This window comes from Nothoprocta perdicaria, unplaced genomic scaffold (assembly GCF_003342845.1).
Source record: "Nothoprocta perdicaria isolate Ctin4 unplaced genomic scaffold, notPer1 scaffold_98, whole genome shotgun sequence".
In the NCBI taxonomy this organism is placed as follows: domain Eukaryota; kingdom Metazoa; phylum Chordata; class Aves; order Tinamiformes; family Tinamidae; genus Nothoprocta; species Nothoprocta perdicaria.
Genome location: NW_020456287.1, coordinates 2,397,443 through 2,422,195, shown reverse-complemented (window position 1 = coordinate 2,422,195; position 24,753 = coordinate 2,397,443). Strand labels below are relative to the sequence as shown.

General features: G+C 41.2%; 1 protein-coding gene across 1 annotated transcript in view; it reads right to left on the bottom strand.

Annotated features, from left to right (window-relative positions):
• LHFPL6 (LHFPL tetraspan subfamily member 6) overlaps positions 1 to 24,753 on the bottom strand; it is a 137,110-nt gene that overhangs the window by 14,386 nt on the left and 97,971 nt on the right. Inside the window, exon 2 of the mRNA XM_026053316.1 lies at positions 288 to 386. Within this exon, the coding sequence (XP_025909101.1) occupies positions 288 to 386 (99 nt within the window). The remainder of the gene's footprint in view (positions 1 to 287; positions 387 to 24,753) is intronic.

Here is a 24,753-nt window from a genome sequence, read left to right as displayed (position 1 = left end):
CATTCGATGAGCTCTCTACAGGAAGCTCTACTCATATGGGAGTGAGTCCAGCTTGGCCACATCCCTGGCTCTCATTCAACTGTGAGTGTAGACATCACCCAACATGTGAGTAGCCAAAACCATACTCTTTAAACTTCAGTAGGCCATAAGCATGCCAGACTCTCTAGATAGACAACTGCACTTGAGGGAAAAAAATGCTCCACCAAGCCTGCCCTCCTTGCCTTTCTCTACTTTCATGGAGATAGGAGAGTGTCTAATGTAGCTGTGATGCTCTCACCATGACTTACCCAGTTCAAACTGGTTAGAAAGGTTATCACAGGTTTGTCTTACTTCTTCACTGTCCCAGCCAAGAGGATAGAGAGCACAACCAGAGCCAATCAACAAACCTATGGAGAGAAAAAAATATAGGAGTTTACACAAGTTTAAACTTAAGCCAACAGTTTAAACAAGGGCTAGAAGTCAAGCTGCCATATGGGAATCTCAGCAAAATAAAATATCTTCTTGTCCCTTAGAACAGTAGCAAGTTATTTTGACCCCAACTACTACATGGTGTTTTCCGAGGATGTCTGGACTGCAGTGTAGAGCTGAGCTGCCTACAAGGCTAGTTACCTGCTTGCAGCTGGTCTAAGTGCTGGCAGAAGCCTCATGCTTTTAAATTGCCATTTTATTCTGCAGAACCACTACATGTTCCGTTTGGAAACCTCAATACAGAGTTAAACAGCAGCTGTGCTAATCACAGCATTTATAAGCTGATTGCTTCTGATTAATTGAAACAACAATCAACCAGGGTCTATCATGGTTGCAGCAGGAGAAAGTAAACCAACTGTTGTACTAATTGCATGCCATTTTTCTTTATTTTCCACCTCTTCGAAAGCCAAGGAAGAGAGATTTCATGTCACCTGACCAATACCCTGTGCTGCACAAAGTTTTCAAACCATTTCAGCAAGAAACAACTGACCCTTTAAAAAAATAAATGTTATTGTGCTTGGTATTCACAACATTCTTTCCTTTCTCCAATACTCATGCTCTTCGAACCACATGTGTCTTAGCTAAGTCTTTTCCTTCACAAGATCTTGCTGGGGATCACCCCATGATTATCTTGCATAAGTGACATTTTTATCATATTGCATTCTCAGCGGTCATTGCAGCAGCTACCAAAAAGCAAATGTAGCTAGTAGGTTTTATTTCTCTATAACATCCTTTAAAATTCTGATAGATTTTAGAGGATGTTATAGAGAACAGTAGAATATTTATATTACATTATTTAAATATTCTCTCTTTTTTGTAAGATGTTTTTGTAAGACTGGAAAGTGAATCACTTTATAGATAACAGGTTGTGTTATCCATATCAGACGTGCCTGACACTTTGCAGGTTGGAAGAAGACAAGTCCTCAAAAGCTTGTAATATGATTTTACAATGATGCCTTTTGCCTATTAGATAGACACAGGGCCAGGACAGATTTTCAAGGCCTACAGCTACCCTGGATGACCTTGGACAAGTTCCTTGACTTCACAACACCTCACTTCTCTCTTGCAATAAGAATAGAAGTGATGTTCTCTAGACACTGCCACTTCCAGTGAAGAAAAGCACTGGGTATGGTGACAGAAGCACCATGGAAGTCACACAAGTCCCTTGAGTCCTGGAGCTATCTGTATTTTTACAGTTTCCATTCTCATGAAATCTAAGCTTCATACATAGCTGATGAACGTGTAAAGTACAGAAATCACCTTATAATTTTCCTGATATGCTCAGACACACCTGAACCAGGCACTGAAATCCAGAAGTGGAAGTCCATCTTTCCCCAAAAGATACTGGATGCTGTTAGTTCAGCAGTTCCTTTGCTGCTGCTCCATGCACATCTGCCCCTGTTCAGGGCCAAATATTTGCCCCTTAGACCTGCCTCCACTAAGTTCAAATTCCTTCTTGCTATTAAATTCTACTTCTTCCTTTTCTGGTTGGGCAACCCCTGCCTACTCCTTTCTTCATATCTACATTGCTTAATGGAAAAGAAATTCCTGAGACAACCTCAGATGGCACATTTGCCCAACAGCTACAAAAGGATAAAAGCAATTAAGGATACATGAATGCTAGATAGTTTTAGTACTTTACATGACCTGGATATGGTTGCTTCTAATGTCTTTGCTAACTGTGTTCACAGTACCTTCTGATTTCCCCCGCCCAGGGCTGCAGAGCTAATAGAAGCAGGTAGAATCCATGTAAATGAGAGCTGCTTCTAATTAAATTCTCAGAAAGATGCTTCTCATGCAAGGGAAATTAGGACAAAACTGGGTCTACATTTGTTAAAGACTCTCAAAAAATGACTGAATTTCACATGAACTGTTAAAGTTAAAAGGACCTCGCAAAGCATTAATAGCACTGTCTCCCAAAGTGCTCAATCGGCAGAAGCCTATGGGACAATGAAGAACTTCACCTCTGGAAATGAGAATAACGGTGAAAGGGAGAAAGAACCTGCTGAATCTGCCAAGAAAATGAACCAGCCTGGCTGAATTGCTTCAAAGCAATTGGATCTCTGAAGAGACTCACTGAGAGACCTCGAAATGCTAGAACGACTCCACAATGTGAGGGACAGGAAAAGGTGCACAGAGGTCTGGAGGGAAGCAGGCCTTACACTGCCTACACTGGATCAGCTGAAAGGGCAACAAGTCACAGATCAGTCCTGAGAAACCTCCTATCCAGTTCTTCCAGAAGAGCACAAAAGCACCATTGCAAGCAAGCTAAAGGATGGTTATCATCACGATGCTGCACATCCCTCAGAAATGCAGCACCAATCCTTCCCCAGCACTTGCCTAATGCAAGTGTCTAGAGCACACTGCACGCACAGAAGACTGCTTGCTTGTAGCTCCTGTGAGGTTTTTTTGGGGGTAACAGGTTGGTTTTGTTATTGGTTTTGGTCCTATCCCAGATATTGCTTACAACATTTCCCACCCTTCTAGAGCTTGTCCTTTTTAGAAGGTTTTGTACTCACTCTTTCTACCTTTGACAGTACACTGGATAACATGGCCATAAGCATTAGCCATTTCCTTCCTTCCTTAGCCAGACCTCTATACCTCCATAGCACACCCTCTTCCTCATTTCTGTGAGTTCATCTCTGAACTCACAGAACTCTCTCCTGAAGTCCAATTTCAGTGAATATAAATGATATAGGTGTCAGCCTACCTCATTTACTTGGTGTTTTTAAAATACTCCACCAAGTAGAGTGCCTTGGTCTGGATGAAACCTCTAATTTTAGTCTAAATTGTTCTTATCTGTGATGAGTAAAAATGAGTGCCTTGGTCTGGATAAAACCTCTAATGTTAGTCTAAATTATACTTATCTATAATGAGTAAAAATAATAACTATTAAAAATAACCCCAGATTTTTTTCTATTTTTTTTCACAGAACCAGCAAACTTGGATGGGCCCCACAGAGGCTTGATTATTCAAAGAAATGATGTCTAGTCCCAGTCTCTGATGAACTGATATAAATCTAGAAAAATTTAATTAGGGGATGTGTAAGTAATTTCTGGGAGTGTAAAATCAAGGCCTGTCTTGCACAAAATTCCAAGTGATGTAGCCAAAACAAATAAGCCATCCAATAGCATAGCGTTAAATTGCTCCAAAGGAGCAGCTACCTCACTCAGACATAGGTGCTTCCCATTAAAGCCAGTCAATCCTATCTAATAACCGGATCACATCACCTACCTCTGAGTCTTACCGTGCCTTCAAGAAACAAATACATTCAATAAGGGCAAACTAGTGTGTTGTGACAGGAAAAGTCCATAGCTCCAAAAGAGCTGGCGGTCCACTCAACTGTGAATTTCAGCAGTGCTGAGTTTCTTTTGTGGAGCACAAGCGACCATCTCCAGCATTTTCTGTTCTTCTCACAGCTCTCACTGACTGCAAAAATGAGATCAAGTGGGAAACTACCACTTAACTTCAGTGCATCCATGGCTCCTTTTGGGAGAGCCAATTTCTTACTTAATCTGGAATGGTAAGGGGCAGGGCGCTTTTCATATTTTCCAAGCGTTTTTGACAGATCAAAACAGCATTAGTATTGCTTGGACATCAAGCTTGTGAAGTGACCCTGAAATGTAAGCAGCAGCATGCTCATGTGCAAAGAACAAGGCAGAAAGCCACAAAACAGCTGCCTGCAGAGCTCAGTGGCTCTGTTTAGCAACACAAAACCCACTGGAGCCCAAGGGACTGCCAGGAGCACAGGGCCATGGTGTCATTGGGCAAAATGTCTCTTACAAATGCTGACTAATTTTGTGACAGGTACCATATGAATACAACTCCTAAAGCTATTGTTTTGTAATCTCTTTTGACATCATTGGATTTCAGCTGGTTTTGATTCACCTTCAAATATTTCCCTGTGGTGCTGTAGATACACCTCTCATGGATTTAGGTCTATTGGTGAAATGGTGGTTTCCTCATGTAGTTCTTGCATGCAGGGTGCAGGCTAGACTCACATTGCTGGCTTCAGTGTAAGATTTGCAAGAAGACACAAAGCTTCAGTAGAGTCAGTAAAGAGAGTCCCTTTTTTAAATATCACAAGTTTGGGTTAATGCTGTGTATATCTATAAATAAATATATAGATATGTATGAGCATGTGTGTGCCTGTATGCATAATGGTGCTGATCCTGCCTCATTCCTTTCAGATGGATTCTGCATGAATAAAACAGAGCTGGATACTGGCAAGCTCTGAATGAGCAGTGAGCATGGTATATGGGACTCCACAAACTGGCTTTAGAGATATCGCATATTATGAGCTGGACTGTGCCTTCCTGGTGCGATTAGGTCTGGCACAGACCCTTCTTCCCTTCCTTCCTTAGATTAATCCATCTTCATTTGTAAGCAACGATATGTCAATAACACAGTCTTGGAAAGCAAAAAGTCCATGTACTATAATCTCTAATAATTCATACACATGCCTTTAGCTAATTTGTCTTATCACAGAGAATGTAGATCCTGCAGAACAGCTGCAATCTTCATGTAAAGATCTGAGTTAAATACAAATGCTACAAGCCCAGTGGAAAAGGTTAAGCCAATTTTGCAGCTTCACTTGAGAGCAGCTACTGGTTTAGTTCAAGAGTGCACATGCTGACCTGCCCTATAGTTACTGCATTTAGCCAGCTAAGATATGCAGGACAGCATACCCATCTTTACAGCTGCTTAAAATGCTTAGGATGCCAATAACATTCTTTAAAGGAAAGGGGGAAAACCACCAAGCCACCCTGCTGTAATTACCGTCATCTGTCATCTTCCATTATCTACTACAGTCATTCAAAAAAAAATAAAAAGGAGAAGGGAATGTGCAGCAAGTTGTCCATAAACAACACCTTCATGAAAGGAGCTGCAGCTTGGAGATGCGGAGGAGTCAATAGGATGGAGTTAGCGGGCAATGGAGGCACTTGACTTTCTTTTGGATGACATGCTGTACGCCAGTGGAGATGTTGGCACTGTCAGCGACCGGCTCTTCTGGAGCAATTTTGCATTCAGAAATGAATAGGGCTTCTTGCTCTGTGTGAAGCCTGAGGATCTGTTAATCACTGTTGTTGCATGTGTCACAGCTGGCTTGAAACACTAGCCTGGCGCGTGCAGAAAGAGCTGGAGGGCTCACTTCAACAGAGCCAGCAACGCAGAGACTGAATTAAACGCCTGTCTTCAACATTTAACTGGGCCATTTAGCCACTAGGCTCCTTGTACAGTCAATGAAGAGAGCTGGATACCTCCAAAAAGTCATCTAAAAAAGGCTATGCAGTAAATTAGGCTGCATAGATTCTGCAGCCTAATGCCCAGATTCTGGGGCAGATTCTGCCCAGATTCTGACAACAAAAAAACATTAGAGGAAGCATCTAACACATGCTAGTTCAACTCAGGCCTTAGTCACATCTACCCACCTGAGGGCATGAGCACCTTGTCTGGTGGAGATTTCTGACTGAGCTGGCCTCATTTTCTGCAGTTCAGCTTGAGAGGGAGCACGAGTTACCCACTGAGCCATCTGAGCTCCCGATTCATGATAAAGGAGACTTGGGTCCAGCTTCTCCCTCAGCTCAGGGATGTTTATACCCACTGTGCTGCATCTTGAGCCACAAAGCCATAGAATACTTCAGGAGAGCAAGGTGGGCCTGGGGTCAGAGACGCAAAGCTTCAGGGTTGTGTGACTAAGGATGAGGGATTGCCTTGTCCCATCACCCTGGGCACACAATTACTATGATCGTCCTGACTGTGCTGCTCTCTCTGGTGCATCTTCTTCACAGCAGAAAAGAAGCCTTTAAAATCTCCAAGACACACTTGGCCCAACCTGAACTTGTTACAACTTCACTGCCCTTTTACAAGCAACGCACAACTGCGCCCTGCACGTGTGCCGTGCCTACAGCCTAGAGGTTGCACAGCTCCAAAGCAGGGTGCCGGGGAGAAGATTACCCAGAGCAATTTCCATCCTCCCAGGGACAGATGAAATAAACAACAGCCTTAATTAGCACTCTTGCTGCAGGTATAACGTGATCATACTGTACAAACACTTAGAATTTGAAAAACAATTGCTGTTTGTCTGCAACAGAGCTCCTGATCAAAAATAATTGGTTCTGCATATGGCTGATGCTGTTGGAGGGGGATGGGGAATAGACAATAGGACAGTAATTGCATTAGCGGCTTGGCATAGATCTAAGTTCCATCTTTGAAGTGATGAAGACATGATTTGTGACATGAAGCAATCGGCTTACTCAAAGACATAAAATATGAACACCTATTAATATCCCCAGAGACAGCCTGGATATAAGCAGGTTTAAAATAATAAATATAGAAAGATTAATAAACTAAGAAACATTAACTAGATTTGGCCAAGGGCTTGTTTGTATGGCTGTGCTCAGAGAAGCAAAGGCCAAACAGGAATATTAAATGCACAAAAAATGAAGCTTGTACATCTCTATGGTGGGCAATCCTTGAACTGCTGATGTGGGAGTTCCTCCTCAGTGGGAGCCTTCACGTGAAGATGTGATGTACTGTATGAGAGACACATATGCATTGGACCATAAATTAATTGTTTGTCATTATCCTAACTATTAGTTAGCAAGATCTGTTTTACAAACATGTAATTTCTGTTGGGTTCTCAGCCCATTAGTTCATTGCCTCTTCAAAAGTCAACCCTTCCCCAAAGTCCTCCTTCTCCCTTTCATAGGACAAAACTAAGAACATAATTTGGGTAAATCTGATGAGAGGAAAAAAAACAAAAAACAAAAAACACATCAGTTTGATCAGTAAAGTAAGGCAATGATGGCAATAAGTGAAGCACTTACTTTGGACTTAGCCTGAGAGTCTTGCAGATAAAAAAAAAAAAAAAAAGGCATTTTCAAATAGGAAATAAACTTGTGGTGACTTTCCTTGATTATGGTACTTTTGAGAGCTTGCAATGTCTTTTATGTGGGCACTAGGAATTGTATTCCTCTCTGTATGACCCTAACTTTAGTTATAGTTGTACCCTACAAATGTAGTGAATGTGATTGCTCAGGTACCACAAAGAGCCTCTTTCACCAGCACTAGGAGATGTCCAGCTGTAATCACAGATCTGGAAAGTCTCTCTCAAGATGGAAGGAACTCAATGTTGCTTTCCAGAAAGCAAATGATCAAGCTTGGTATGTGCAGTACTGAGAGAAAGTAAAAACAGAACTGAATTGCTGCTATATGTATAGTCACGTTTTAGTGAGATAAATCTTCCCTAAATATCTTACTTTTTTTTTCATTTCTTTTTTTTTTTTCATTTATTTTTTCTCCCATATATTCTACATTTCCCCCTTACATTTTGGACTCTGGCATTTTTTCACGGACAGCTCTAGTGAATGCTGCTCTTCTGACAGAAAATCAGACCATCTGGAGAAGCTGACAAAAATTTTGAAGTCAACCGTTTCAAGACCATTTTAATGATTTTCCCTATCACATTTTTTTCTATAAACCAGTCTGATCTTCAAGGATGATAGAAAGTTTTCACATTCCCATCTGCCATTTGAAGATACATTATTTCTACAAGCAAAAGAAAACCAATTTTTAGACTTTTAATATCCATTTCATGTGCTTTAGAAACTCTCCTTACGATAATGGCTGTAAAACATTTACCTGCTATAAAAGTGTAGAGTGTGCACTTGCAGTGTGCAAGTGAAATTGAGCTAGCACAGGAGGATCATTGTCAACTTTGAGAGGGATATACTCCAGTCAATAAACAATGAAGTTAAAAAAGAATTGGCTAAAAACTATGATTTTAGCAGAAATAGGGATCTTCTGAAGTCCCCGATGAGGAATTGCTTCAGAAGCTGCAACAAAGCAGCAATTGCAGAGTTATAAAAGTGGTTCTGAGCATGTTCAGTCAAGCTCGAGGGCCTGGACAAAGCAAAGGGACCCAAAGGAGCAGACATAGGAGCTAAGGGAGCCAGGCCATGGCAATCTGCAGGCAGACCGGCTCCAGCTGCTGTCAAAGTTCAGCCTAACATTCAATTAGCAAGGAATGGTATTTTTATACTTGCCGCTCTCAGGCCTTGAGGTCACACTACTCATGCCTTCTTGATATCCTCTCTCTATCCTGTTGTCTCTGCTATTCTTCTGTTAGAAAAATGCAATTAAATCAATCCATTCCACTCCTACTTATTATCTTTCCCAAAAAAATCCAAGTATAAAACTGAGTCAGGTTTCCTAGTCTTAAATACGAGATTTAAACTTTAAGTGATGGTGCTCCATTGAATTAGTGGTCACTCAATACAGAGCATTTATTGGTGCCTTATTTAGCCTGAATTGAAAATGCATAGATTGAAAGAGGATATAATTGCCTGGAATGTGAGTAAATACAATAAATTTTTAATACCTCCTTAATGCTGCTTTCATCTAATCTAAATACAGCCACTTATACCACTTATGTCAGGAGCTATAAGTCTTGTCTTCTGGCCTTGTATTCAAGAGGGACACAATCATAAATATAGATCTTAACTTTTTTTTTTTTTTTTTGCCCCTATAAATATGAAAGTAATAGGCCAAATAATGTTCTCACCTTATGGTGTTACAATTAAGAACATCCTCTTACCCACTTCCTTTTGCATCCTGGGAGACCAGGGTCTCCCCCAGAGAGCATACATGAAGATATAGAATCACAGAATCACAGAATGTTCAAGGTTGGAAGGGACCTCTACAAATCATCTAGTGCAACTCCCCTGTTGCACTAGATTCCCCCTTGCAGGATTGTGATTCCAAAATCTCATGGTCACTGCAATGTAGACCTCAGAAATCTTACACTGGAAATGTACCTATCTTAGGGGTTGTCATAAAGGTTTTCAGAGTGCTGTGAGATACAGCCCAGGAGAAGAGGTTGAGCTAGTTATCCAAACCAAAGCTGTATGTGTTAGAGGAATTTGGAGCTTGTAGAGAGGGTCCAGCGGAGGGCAACAAAGATGATTAAGGGAATGAAACATCTCTCATACGAGGAGAGACTCATACAAGGAGAGTTGGGCCTGTTTTCGCTGGAGAAGAGAAGATTGAGAGGGGATCTGATTAATATGTATAAATACCTGAAGGGTGAATGTGGGGAGGACAGGGCCAAGCTCTTCTCAATGGTGGCCACTGATAGGACAAGGAGAAATGGGTGTAAGTTGAAACACAGGCAGTTCCATCTGCATATGAGGAGGAACTTCTTCCCTGTGAAGGTGACAGAGCCCTGGCACAGGCTGCCCAGGGAGGCTGTGGAGTCTCCTTCTCTGGAGATCTCCCAAACCCTCCTGGATGCCGCCCTGTGCCCCGTGCTCTGGGTGTCCCTGATGGAGCAGGGGGTTGGACTAGATGATCTCTAGAGGTCCCTTCCAACCTCAACCAGTCTGTGACTCCGTGATTGCTTTCCAGAGAATGGAACAGTGCCATGGTGCAGAAAGCCTTCAGCTTTTGTGAAGACAAAAGTTCTAGTTGCTTTTATTTTGTCTGTGAGAACAAATAGCTAAGGCGCTAAAGAATGTGTTTCAGGATAAAACTTCAGCATGCAAGTCACAGATAAAGGTTTCACTTGCAGACCCATGCTAGCCCAGCCATTGAAAGCCTAGATGGGACCCAGCTTCTCCCACAAATATCTGAGTAGGTGTCAGGAGCTGGGTGGGTGTCAGGAGCATGGTCTGGGTGTCCATGCAGGGATTCAGCAGGGAAGAGAGTGGAAGGAACAGGGCCACATGGAGAGAGACGGCATTCCTGCTGCTCCAGAAGCCCCTCCAGTCCTATCCATGAGTCACAGGATGGGGGAGAGCAAGTTGGTTCAGGACCAAGGTGTTTCTGCCACAGAATTTAAAACAACAGGATATTAGGTGGATGCTTAATGGAGAAAAAAAAAAGAAAAAGGAGTAAAATCACAGAGAAAAAATGCTAAGGAACTCAGCTTTGTGGAGCCCATCTCCAGTAATACTGCCTCATTTTTAGTAGTATAGAAACAGCAGATCTGCAGTAGACTTGTTTTTTCAGACAGCCCTGGAGAAATACACCATCCCTCTCCTTCAAGTTCAGAGTTTTTATTGAAAACATTTGGCTTTGTTTAGTTCTTCTTTTCTCTCAAATAAGATTTTTTTTTTCTGTGATTTTGGGTTGCTTCACACCATGAGCGTTCACTGATGGACAACTGCTTTGTGGGCCAAACATCAGCAAGCAACCACAGCAGCAGAGCTGCCTCCTGCTTGCTACCACTTCCAGGAGCTCTGGGAAAGCCAGGGAAAGCCAGTCCATTGCTGTGGAAGCCATAGAAAGTGTTATGCCAGCTCTCAGCATGGTGCTAACTAGGAGATGTTCCTGCCTGTGGCTCATGTCTCAGGAGAGTTGCAGCCCTTGCTTTCTCCCTGACCATAGGCAACAAATGCACCCTGAGTAGTGGAGGGTGCACAGGTCACTTTTGCAGTGGATAATGTTTGACTTAACTTTGATTTTCACTTGATCTAAGGTAGTGTGCTCGGTGTGCTCATTACCATGGAGGTGCTTCAGGCTTTGAGGAGGAAATCACCCCCAGCCAGAGATGATACTTTACAAAAGCTATTTGGCCCCCAGAGTTTTTAAAATAGGCTCCAAAATATAGAAACACAAAAAAAAAAAAAAAAAAAAAAAAAAAAAAAAAAAGTAAGAAAAGAGGAGGAATAAAGCACAGAGCTGCTGATAAATGGAAGGGAATTAATAAGAGCCATTTGACAAAGGCACCAGTAATGAGGCTGTGGCAGCAGCTGCTGTGGAGAGGAAAGGTCTAGCACCACTTTCAAAGAACTGCAAAATTAGTGCTGTTTCCAGGGACTCCAGGAGCCTGCAGCCTCCTCCACTTCCAACCATCAAAAATCACTCCTGCAGGTATTTTTTGTAACCAGATATTGTAAAGCAGAAGTAAAGAGATTTCATAGGCTGCACAAGTTGGCACTAGATAATGATAATAATAACAAAATAGTTTAATCCTATTTAATGTATATAGTAAGAGGAGTAATATGATCTTCAAAACTAGTGGATTACAGTGTGTACCTAATGAACTCAATTCTCTTTTATTGCTGTTTTTCATATCACAGCATTCATATACAGGTGTATTTACAGAAATCCAGGGAAAACATCACCTGCCCAGGCAATTTGAATACTATTGTTTAAGGTCAAGTGAGGCTAAAAATGGCCATAAATTCACAGTATACAGTACCTTGAGGATGTACCAATTGATCAGAGGGTACATATTCACTGAAACAGGAAGTCTACCTTACCAAGTACAATATCTTTCCAAAAGCAGCTCCACAGGTGGGGAAATTTCCAAGAGGAATGGAGAAAAAGTTAAAATCAAGTAAATATGGGAAGGTTTTCATCCTGGCTATTTCTCCCAACTGATGTGTGTTGGGCACAGGTGACCGGACATGGGAGGTTCCAGCATCACCATGTTTTTCTTCTTCATGATTCCCTTTGTATCTACTGGTTATGTCCCCAGGGATAAAGTAAGTGGGAAAGTACCTAGAATGCAAATCCTTCAGTGTTTAGACACAAGTTACAAGCAGTAAGCAGTTTGAATAATCAAGGTTTTCCTGCTTTTATATGTTAAGTTGGATGTTTGAACCCATTAAAGTCACATCATGGTGATGTTTTAGTGTTGATCCTGCGTTAAGTAGGAGATAGGACTAGAAGATCTCCTGCTATGTCTTCCAACATGAATGACTTAGGGAAATTGTCTTTCCATCATTCAAGACTCCACTGGCATCTAAGCAGAGTATCCCATGTGGTCACCTACTGCAGCTCCACAAGAGCGTGAATCATCCTTTCTGGATGACTCAGATGGCAAATCAAAAGATGAGATGTCTCTGCATGGGCAAACAGATTGAAACCCTACTCTTCTCATCCTAAAGCATGCATATAATTGTTCTATGTCTAAGATATATCTAAGTCTACCTACGGCTAAGATAACAAAGATTCACAAAGTGCTGACAGACACAACACAGAGCCAACAGGGAAAGTCAGAAACTCCTAGTCCAGCTGGAAGCATCTCAAAAGGCAGTAGGCAGTCATAGGTAGGCATCTGAATTGTGCTTTTTTGGCAATATTGACTAGAAGTGGGATTTGACTGCCCACACATAGGCACCTTCTACCTGTTCAAGTTCAGTACAGCCTCTCCCTTGGCCTCCAGCTGCCACTTCAGAATAGCAAAACTCTCTCCTAAGAAGTCCTCTATCCTACCTGCCAGCCCACACAGGGGTCTTGCAGATCCCAGGGTATCTCTAATGGCATAAAACATCTAGATTTATTCTGATGAGTCTCACCCTACGCACTCATTGATCTTAATGTGTTTAGAAGCCTACCCCAAGGGTAAACATCTGTGTTGTAGACACCTTCAATAAGTGTATGTATCTTTAATTGAAACCTGCCCACTTTTTATTTTCTATCCTCCTTCCCTCATTACGCCCTGAGTATGCAAATGCCTCAGTTTCTGTTATGAATCCCTCCTCCCTTTATGGGAAATGATCTGAATGTTAGGGGAGAAGGGAAGGCCAAGGAGAAATTGTTTTGTTTAATAGTGCAAACCTATCCCTATATTTTTTTTTAAAAAAAGTTATTTCTATGGAAAAAAAGAAGTACCTTCAAAATGGCCTTGACATGCCTCAAATGCTACCACAGAGCTAGACCACTCAGGGACTAGCTTTAGTGAGTCTATGTATCATTCCTAGCAGAGCTTGTCATACTACCAAATGATTGACACTGCTCATTCTGAAAAGGATGAGTCCTGGCCCATTTAAAGGCAGAGTGAAGCTGAAGAGTGGAACTGAAATGCTTGAAGAGCTCCAGAAAACACTCCGGAGTTTGACTGTCAGCTCATTTTTGTTTGGCAAGCCATGATCAGTGCTTGTATATTATGAGCCTTATAAAAAAAAAAAAAAGAAAAAAGAAAAACCTGAGAGTTATCACATGCCATCAGACTTCTTTATGTGACAACCCATCTGTGTGCTCACCCCATCATTTTGTGGCTCAGAATCAAATGCTTCAAAGAGTCTAGAGCAGCATATGGCATATGACACAGTGTGTTTAAATAGAAATAGCTCCATTAGAAACACAAGGATGCCTACTGTAATTAATAAAAGGTAGTTTAATAACTAACTTCACAAACTACATAATTGTCCATGTAGTCATAGTAGATAAGGCATATTTATTTTCATTAATATGAAATACAATATCACCTGGAGGCTGGACAGAGCTAGCTGGACTCTTTGGAGAAGCTCCAAGTCCTTGCTCTAAGGAGTTCCCATTACATAGCCTGATCTCACAGAAAAACGCAAGGAGAGGACTAAAGGAACATATCCCGTGTCAGTGCCCTGTGAGGATACCTAAATGGATAAATGAAGGGGGACTGGCATCTCTTTAGGAAACAGACTGGGTGGTCTAAGATTCTTTATAGCACTAATGAATCTCCAGGTGAAATTCAAGTCTCCTGAGTACCACTCTGCTTATTTTGCCTCTAGATTGTTCAAGCCATCGGAAATATTCAAAAACTGATTAAATCCCAAATAACTGCTCTGCCAAGTATAATCATTCAGTGAACTGTGGAAAAAAATAACGATTTGTAGATGTTGGATAAAGCAACACAACTGTCCTGACCGGTTCTTTCATTTCATATCCTTGAAGTGATGAGGAACAGGAATTGATGCAAAGTATAATTCCACCAGGAGATACTACTTACTCATGCCTACTCCCCACCAATCTGGGCAACTCAGGGGCTTTGATTTACCTTTTTTTTTTTTTTTTTTTTTTTCTTGACCTGTCCAGAAAGAAGACTACTAGAAGAACAACCACTGTGCATTTTAGAAAAACTTTACCCATATTCAAGGAATACTAATACAAAATCTCAAAACAATATTGGTCTGCAGACCCCTCTAACAATCTTTGGGCTACTTTTTCATCAAGTTCTTACATGCAATCTATACCCACAAAAATCTGTGAATAGGTTCTACAGTTCTACTAGGAAGCCTCTAAGACCTCTCAAAACAAAGGCAGTTGGAAACCTCTTCTCTGGAAGAGAAATACAATGACATAAAATGTGGTTGTGCTCTAAAGTCAGTGCTACTCACCAAGTAAAGCTGAGAATCGTTTCTCCCACTACTCTATTTGCATTGGTGCTTCAGAGGCTTAAGTCTCCTGCTCTTCTAAGACTTAATGCAACAGCTTAGCTGCATGAGACCATTGACTATGGAAAATGCCAAAGGCAGGACACTGGTGATACACAGCCCCAGAGTCATCACCCACATATCTCACTACAGTGTACAGCTCTCTAATGGAAAAGTCATAGAAAGCTGTAGAGTTATAAAATGCATGGAAACCAGTGAAGGAAACACCAGTTTAATTTATTGTTTGCTACTGTAACTGCAGTAGCAGCAGCTTTAGCAGCCTTTCTGAAAGTCTCAGTGTCCAAGAGGCTACTCACAGGACATGCAGTAAGCACATGAATTAAGCACATGAATTAAGCCTGAACAGAGGTGCATTCAATGCATGTTGCCTATGTACTGAAATTACAAAGCAAAATCAAAAGAAATGGTGTCCAATCTAACCAATAATAGGCTCTATGTATAGTCAGTCGCTTGTACAACTTCCTTAGTTAAACTGAAAGTAGCTATTGTCTCATTCTCAGTTATTTTGTTTTCACTAAGGGGGATGACATAGTTTAGCACAGATAAATGTTACGATATTCGGGTTTCATCTTGCTCCGCTCTCCTGTTTGTACATACCTTAAAGTTTCCTTCATATGGTATACCCAAGAAAGAGATGTGGGGTTTTTTTTCCTGTTTTAAAGCAGATGAAAAATAGGGATTTTTCTCTGCTTTCTATCTGAAGTCTTCTGAACTTAAAAACTGGCCCCATCTGAGATGGAGAAATTACTGTATCAAGTTGATTTCCCTCAAATAGGTGCCAATTTTCAGTTTTTCACAAAAAGTGATAAATCATAATTTTGGAGAGGGTCTGCAGTTTGTTATATGATGCACATCTGTAGTTCAAAAGAATTTGGCACTGCCACTTAGTCCTCTTCAGAAAGAAACCATATGGACAACCTTACCAAAATCTCAAGCACATTTAACTGTCTTTGTGGTAAAGAAGATGAGTGCATGAGAGATGTGCAACTCTCCTATGATGACATCAGATCTCAGTTTGCAAAGCCAAAATAAGATCAGAGCAACTCAGTTATGAACCACATTTGATTCATTCAACTGAGAAAAAAAAAATACAACAACAACAAAAAGGCAAGTTAAATCAAGACCTTGAAAGTGATGGCCACACTAACTAGCAAAATCCTGAAGCAAGATGTGTGGTTCTCAGAGCTTATTGCTATTCTCCCTTCCTACAAGCTTTTCAGAAACGATCCTTTATGATCAGCAAAAGACTCTTCAAGTACATCTTTGCTATAAAGATTGTCCTTGACAAAAACCTATCACAGCCTTGATGTTATCCCCAGCACTTAATATTTCTACTTCAATTTACAAGATCATTGACTTAATGGATAAATATTTGGTGACTGGAGCATGCAACTGTTACATTCAAGAATGCATTCTCATTTGGACCTAAGAGTAGTGAGGGATAAGCAGCAATAGTAGCATTTGTTGGACCTCCTACAAGGTTCAAGGGAAAATATGTCAAATGGAAACAAAAAAAATAAACAGGCTACAATATGAACATTAACTGTCTGCAGAAGCAACTAATTATGGAGTTTAGACTACTGATTAAGCCTTCAGGGAAAGAACTCCCATATTTTCATCTATCCTTTTGTACTAAGCATTATGAGCATTGCTCGTTCAGAACTAGCTGAATTCTGTGGTACATAAAGCTGCCCAGTTGCTGCTGATCCTTGCTTGAATCCTCTCAATTTATACTTCAGACCTGAAATGGGTGTACTTGCTAATGGCACCGTGTTTATTGTAATGCAGATAGAACCATCTGCAAGTGTACTCAAGACAAGTTGTTTGACAAAATGCTGAATTTAACGAAGAGCAAAAAATCTGGAGCTAGGTTTTGAGGTTGCCATCTGCCTTGACTGTCACTGAGTAAGTTACAGAAGTTCAGATACAGCCCCTCCAGCAAACTGGGACACTGCAGCTGGCAGGAGCTTCCTGTGCTTTCACACACCATGAGCCTGCTAGGAAAAGTTGCCATGAGTTTCATTCTTAGAGGCTTCCTTGGTCCCCTTCCATCATATGCCAAGTATTAACAATTTGCTTCATCCTAGAATGCTGATGCTGTATAGAAGTCTACAGGAGACTGATAACCTGGAGTCTTCAGCTTCAGGTGATTTCCACTGCTTTTTCAAGAGCAAGTATATTTTATCATGAGCGAATATCTGATCTACCTTGCTTTCCTGCTTGAAACTAGAATAAAACATAATAGCTGCTGTAAGAGGAGGAATATTCCCTCTGTCCTGGATCTGACAATACTTTTCCTTGTGTAACTTAAGTGATTTAATCTTTAGCCTATTGACTCTCTGCCTGGTGTTGCCTGCACTGTAGCACAAATTATCTCTAGAGACAACAGTAGAGCTGTGTAAGGAAGTCAAAAACACGGAGATCACTTTCATCACAGCTTTTCTGAAATGTAAACGTTCATTTTAAAATGATATCACTGCAGTTTCGAGGTCCAGCTGTTCATCTTTTCTTTCTTTGTATTTTACTGCCACTGACTCCTTGTTCTGAATTATCAGAACAATAATTGTATTCAGGAAAGGGGGGGCAGGCATTCACATCCCCTGGAGAAGGAGAGATAAAAGTTTTGTTTCTGATAGCTGATGTGCCAACAGTGGATAGCAGGGAACTGGAATCCCTGCTTAACTCTATGGGAGAGTTCAGCAAAGTATTAATAAAACAATTTAGATAAACTCCATTTATTCATTATTTGTACAAGTATCTTGGCAACTGCTTATTTGGCATCCTGAACACATCAGGAATTTTAAACAAGAGGACTGAAATCTTGCCCCAAACTGTAAAAGCTGTGACAGAAGTGAGTCTAGGAAGCAATGAGGGTTTTTCTTTTACTGCTTCTCCTTCTTTTTCTTCCTCCAACTGAAAACCATTTTCTAATATCCCTGGCATAACTACTTTAATGAAGCGTAATTTATTTGATCCTTACACAGCCCCCTTAGGATTACTTCTTGCAGATAGCCAATTATAAACTCTTACATACTTTATAGCCCTCATTATGTGTGACAGAGGCACACTAATAAATAATGCAAAAACCCTTTTATACCCAGTCTACCTTGTAAGGAAACAGGGGTCTCGTGCGGAGGGAAAAAGCACATTGTGATGCATTCTTATTTTCAAGTGGACTAAAAATCTTTCTAGCTTAGCTTATTTCTTCCTCCTTTTCCTTTTCCTTTTTATTTTCCCCGACTGGACTACTGTATCTTGCTTCATTGCCTGATAAAAATCAAGTTCAAATAGAAGTGGACCATGAGAAACTGTCACTGCTCTGTCACTTCCTCATGACATCCCATCAGCTTTGGAAAAGAAAGGAGACTTGGAAGCAGGGCTACCAGGTTGAATGCAAATTACTTGATATTCAATTGTATACTTTTCATGGTAATGAAGTAGAAAGGGCCAACACCAAAGGAACACTCTTTCTCCTGCCCACTTTGTCTTCCTGAGCCAGATTCCAGGCACCAACATTGCTCGAACCAAAGCTGTAGCAGAGATCAAAGCAGCTCTGACTGCCCTTCAGATGGTAGAACTCACAAAAGCAGAGTCACTAACTCAGGAAAAACATCCTGGTGGAGTTTTTGGAAGAGGAATTTATTTTAGATTTCACTGATGTGATGCTCTTTTCGAAGTAAAACCTCTGAAACTGTAGAGACTGAAAAATATCTCCATGATCACTGCAGAGACCTGATGAGTTATGGAGTTCATAACCTGTTCTTGGCCCTGTCAGAGAGTTCTGGATAGCCACTGCATTGCTCGTTACTTAATCTCTTGAAATCTTCCTTTTCTTTTATGAAGAAGAGGGGATAATAGTTTCAAAAGACAGACAGATTTCATACCTCTAAATAATAGCTGTAAGGTGCATTGAGACCTTGTGGGGGAGAAGGTAGAAAAAGGAAAGCTGTCACACACACAGTTTGAATTATTTCAGCTTTGGACAAAACTTGAAGAAAGAAGTGGATGAACCAAGAAGTTTTGTTGGAGGGACTGATGCTGGACCCAAACTCATGTCAACTTTCTTTCCTTCTCTAGCAGCTTAATGTGGAAAGAGGATACTATAAAAATAAAAAGAACAAACAAACAAACAAACCAAGCAATTACACAAGCACAAGTTTTCAAATAAGATAGCCACAGTCATCTTCTATGGCCACAGCTGATTTCAAGTCCAAGATATTAGTAGAAATCTGCATCCCCGGCATCTTCCAACTCCATATGACTGAGTTCAGATAAGCAACAAGTGCATAGAAAGACAAGGCAGAAGGAGGAGTGGCTGTACAACACAAACACGTTAGACACAGCTAACTTAAAGCTCTGCTACAGAGTCCTGCTAATTCATGCAATCCATCAGCAGTCCTCCATAGCTGGCTGTGAGGAAGGCAATGAACAGAGACATTTGCCACTGTACACCACTACAAAGAAAGGATCTGTCATTTCAACTGCAGTGGTTGATTAATGTGCACAGAAGCCCTCACATCTGATAGCCATTTAACCTATCAGATCAAGCTGTGATCTGAAAAGGCTAAGATACACATAAGTGTTCCTCTTGCAGAAGCAACAGGGACAGGCTCCTGCCAGAGGCTGTGATAAGCAAATCTAAGCCAACAGGCTGACAAATCCTACATTTGGGAGAAAGGAATGAAACCCAGAGCCTGTACCATCTCCATTTTATAAATTCCACCATTTATGATGATCTTGGAGGCTACCTCAATTCCAATCAACACATTTCCAGGAAAAGTATCAGTTAAAAGCTGATAATTTGCCTTAAGGTTCATTCACAAGTAGTTAAGTGCATTTTTTTTTGTTTGCTTTCTAATAAAGGAAGTAATATAAATTCAATACGAGATGCTGTTAGTGGTTTAGAGGAGAGAGCAACAAAACTTGTTAGAATAAATATCTGTTCTTTTTAGTTCAAATGTCCCTTAAAGTCAGTTGTCACATGAAAATTCATCAGAACAAGGCATGGGTGTTCATTGTGTAAATTTTCATCTGACCCCTAAAATCCATGGTGACAGTGCATGGATAACTTCACCATGGACAGCAACACTCCCATCTTCCTACCTGGCTGTCACTGATGGACAGTTCATACACCTTCTCTCTCCTCATCTGTAACTCTTATAGATCATGCCTGTCCCATCCTTTCTCCTCAGCTGTCCCTAAATTAGCTGTTTGGGGAACTAACACAGTTGAAAATAAGCATTTTCTTCTTCCTGGGGACAAAGGGGCACCATGTAGTCAAGAAGGAAAAATTGACAAGTGATAAATACTTAAATTAGCTTAAAAAAAAAAAAAAAAAAAAAAAAAAAAAAAAAAAAAAAAAAAAAAAAAAAAAAAAAAAAAAAAAAAAAAAAAAAAAAAAAAAAAAGTTGTACAACTGTATCCTGGAATTTCTGTATTCCAGGTCTCAGAGTCCAACAATATTCAGCAGAGTTGCAGAAACTATAGACGGGAAAGAACAATTTGCATTCTGTTCCTCCCAGGAAGGGGAGTCCATTCCCTCAGGCGGTTCGTGGTACTTTGCTCCCTGAAGCACATTGCTTTCATCTATGCTGAACACCACCATGGGTCCGGTCTAATTTTAAACATCCCCAAGCAATAAAGGTTTATGGCTTTCCTGGGGGAACTATTCCATAGTCACCTAGATCACTGTGGTCTGAGTTCGGGGGAGCAGTTAAGTGGAGGATTATATCTATCCCTCTCCGCACATCTTGAAAGTTAAGCATGTGCACTTAGAACAATTTTCTTTTCTGAATCTAAACCCCTGTCAGTAGGTGTTTCATTTCATACTGCCTACCTTTCCTGAACGCCTTTCATGGTAAATCAAAGGGTCAGACTGTGAAACTCTTTATTGCATTAGCTTCTCATTTAATGCTTCTCCCAGAAAGAACATTTCGAACAGCACTACACCCAGAGCAGGGGCGACGCAGGCACTGCTCTCTGGGCCCTTGTAACATTTCCACCTTTAATGGGAAAGCACCATTCACAGCACTTTGGATCTGCTGGCTTCATCAGGGTTTTATCCAAAGACAATGTCAGCTCCCTCCACTAGATGATAATCTTTTGTCTCATCCCATTAACCTTTCATTCCCATTAATGAAATAACTTAGAGCTGTTCAGTCTCAGCTTTCTCCCTGGCATCGGGACCTCCAAGTGCCATCCTGGATGATTAGTAGCATATAGTAATATAGTAAAGCCAACAACATCCCCAGGTGCAGGAACCTGTAATGACTCAGCTGCCCAGCTCCCCTGGGGCACAACAAGCCCAATGCTGCCTTCGGGAAATGCTTAGTGCCACTCTCTGTGGTCACACGGAGAGAAGAAAACACATGGAAAGATGAAAAACGGCGCTTCTCTCTGAATGAGAATGCCCTCCCTGACACCACCCGTACTCATGTTTAGTGAGCCACAACCTATGACCCTGGGGTGAGTATCATCTTACAGCTGAGCTTCTCTCAGTGCATTTCCAGACAAATTTTCTTAACCCATCATTTAGGATAACATGAATTAATACAGGGAGCTACACTGGAAAAAAAAAAAAAAAAAAGGAAAAAAAGGATTTTTATAGGTTTGTTATTCTGCTGACTTTAATTCTCCCCACTGGTTTACCAGTAGATGACAAGAATCCCAGAGCCAAGGGCAAAGCGGCATCGGGTATCCAGGGACAAATGATCAAGCCATAGCCCAGATCACCTTGTTTTGAGCACACTGGGCAGCCAAAATGACTTCAACAGGTCAGCAGTCCATTTTGGATAGATGAAGAAAACCGAAGATATGCAGAATGAAACAGCAGAGATCAGCGGCAGCATGACACAAGTGTGATCCCCAGGGGGGTGAGCAGAGCCAAGGGGACTCTGCAGCTCTGTGCCTGGATGACATTGGCTAAGGAGAAACGTGGTAATTGTGAGTGAGGGAAGGGCTTGGAGGACAACTGCACAAAACTGAGATGGGGGGAAACAAATTCTGCAGAGGTGGCTTTGAGGGATAGTCAGAGATAAATTAAATAGGAACAGGATGAAATTTGAGAGCCGAAGGAGCAAAAACTTTCAAGAAGATGGGAATAGCTTCTATATTAAAGGCAGCTAAAAGGCCAAGCAGGAAGCGATTGTGCTAGGAGCCATAAACTGAGATTACTTGCATCAATAAAGGAGAATAAACTGTTGTGTAATATGAAGGAGCCCTCCAGTCAAAAGGCAATTGGTGCTGGGAAGAGGTTTCATAAGAGATAATCCCTTCTCGGTTCTCTGATACACTGCCTTGCTACTGTATTTCTCACATTCATTTGTTATAACGATTTACCTAAATGCCTAATAAGCATCATTCTGTCTGCCATCAGAAAAGGAGTTTGGGCCTGCAAAAAAGCTTAGATGCAATTCAGCAAGCCAAAATGCCACAGCTGTAATTTATTCATTCGTTTGGTTTTCAGTGGTACAATGACACCAGCCACAATAGTATTACACGAAGCTGGTTTTAGTATCCAGGAGAGCTCAGGGAGCGTAAAATTCAATTCCCATTGCCATGGTGAGCGATGTATGCTACCGAAGAGAGCTGAACTCCCAGGGCAAGAAGGATGGTCTCCCTGCAGTATTCCTTTTGAACACAAGCACTGTACTGACAAAGAACAAATCAAAATTCAGAACTCATTGCTCTGGAGGTGAAGAATGCTTCCAACTCTCATTCAGATGGAAGAACTTCCCAACTAATGGCAGTACCAAAAATGTGCTGCTGACAAGCATGATTTACTGTATTATGCATAAAAAGCCCTTGGCAAAGCTGTGCAAGGGTAACATTTTCTAACTCTTTATCAACTATCACAGGATGGATAGGACTTTCTGAGCACTCCTCCATCATTACTGCATCACTCAGCTGACACTAATTCAGCAGATTTGGGGTATTTTCCAAAGGTAGAACTGCATAGAAACACTAGCAAATTTCATTATTAGTTCTTCACACCACATAACAGATGGCCAGTTTGCAAGGCAAAGCTACTCACTACCACTGGTGCAGCCAGTCTTTGTGCAGCCCTGGTAGAAGGTGCCTTTGACAGCCACCTTGCTGGCTTAGTGTGAAGCAACACCTCAAAGCAGGGGATGTATGAAGTACCCCTTACCACCCGTGCCATGCCCAGAGGCTGTGGTATTGCAGCTGAGGGAAGGTAGGTGCTTTGGGAAAGGCAGGCTGCATCTAAGGATGGACACCTTCTTCTAGATGAAGTCAAGCATCCCAGAGAGACTGCTACCCAGTTGGCCACTTTGCTCACAGCCTCCTTGAATCACACCCTTTGGGGCAAACCTGTTTTGCAGACGTCTCCTGTTTAAGCTCATTTTCAGCCTGATGGGCTAGGAAGTGGTTATATAAACTGCTCAGTCAGATGGTCCAAGGGGCAGCCACCACAACAAGGGGGACAGTCACGTAAGCAGCCAGGCAGGCAGTGTGACTTCAAGCAACATGACTGCAGACAAAAGGTGGGAAAAATTATGAAGTGCCCCAGCCTTTTTGGAATAGAGGAAAGCTGCTTTTTACCTGCCTTTATATAGCTCATGTCAATCCTGTGAGCACAAGCCAAGACAATGTTACTCATATAATTATAAAAATAACAGTGACTTACAGATGTTTCCAAGTTCAATTATATATAGGCTGTCCCCAGTGAGTCTGTCTGTCTATTTTGCTTTTCTTTGTCAGTCAAAATGCCTCCTGAATGCAGAAAGTGACTGTTGCAAATGAATGAAGATGAATGTCTCCTGTCAGTAAAATTCTCTTGTTAGTAGGGTTTATAAAAAGCTAGAAATAAGAATTTGCAATTTGCATTCCCTTTTGATAGGTTTTCTGGGATAGTATTGCCTAGGTTTGCAGCCTGTCCTTGTTAAGAAGCCATTCACCTTTGGTGAATGCCATGCAATATTTTTCTTCCTCAGACTCCTGAAATCAGGGACACCACTTCATCCATTACCACTGTCCAAAGCAAATTCCCCAGCCAGACCGCTTTCCTCAGACAGATGATGCTTTCACAGGCAGAGCCATAATACTGATGTGTTCTGATGAGAGTGGGAAGAGAAGGGACTGGCATGATATTTTTCTCTAGGACAAGTTTGAATTAGAAGGTAGGAATGAACTGATCAGATAAGCTGCCTGATTCCAGTGGGAGAGACAGTGAAAGAAGGTCGAGGTAAGTCAAGCTGTTCTGCATTGGTGGCAAGTGTAGCGCTCACCAGAGGATCAGCACAACTCAGCTGATATGGCACAACTAGTTAAACTGTGCAAATTTTACAGTGTATAATTCCTACATGCCATGGGTATTTCCAGTGAGTCCATTATGCAGTCTCTAGGGGCATCAAAGAGAGACTGGCTACATGCAGATCCAATGGAAAATGAGCCATTTCTACATCCCCCTCTTCCAGCTGTGGAACTACCTACTCATTTTTCGCTAGCACTCCTCAGCTATTAAAGAGATGGAAAAACAGATGAATCTTTTAATATATTTTCCTAGCTGAAGCCTCAAGGAAGATGTGTCCAGAAACAAGCCTACTCACTCTCTGCATTTGGGAGTGGGAGGAGGAAATCTGCAACCAATGACTGCTGCATTTTATCATTGAATAACAAATTGAATGCTTAAGACTTTTGCTTAATGGAGAGACATGAAAGACCACCATGTTGCTCAGAATAGAAGAAAATCATCAGAAGGTTTATTTCCATAACATGACATTTTTATTTTAATAAGATTAGCTCCTCCTGTATTTCAGTAGGGGAAGTTCTTATCTGACGCATTTGAGGTCAGCCAGTGCAACTGATTTGATAAAGATCAAAGAAGCTAAGGATGAAGGGTAGAAAAAAATAAGACATTAATATACAGTAAATCCTATTTCAGCTCCTGGGAAAAATATTGCTTTCTGCAAAGAGCAAATGAAACACTTATGTCAGAAAAAAAAATATATCCAAAGACTTTATTATTAGTGAATCTCCTCTCCCATCTTCCCCAGCAAAAAAAGAGTTAAAGTTGCTGAATGACATTAACTTTATAGTGGAGGAGATTAGCATGATCCTATTATGGATGTGGGAGCACAGCAGCACCTTTCCTAAAAGG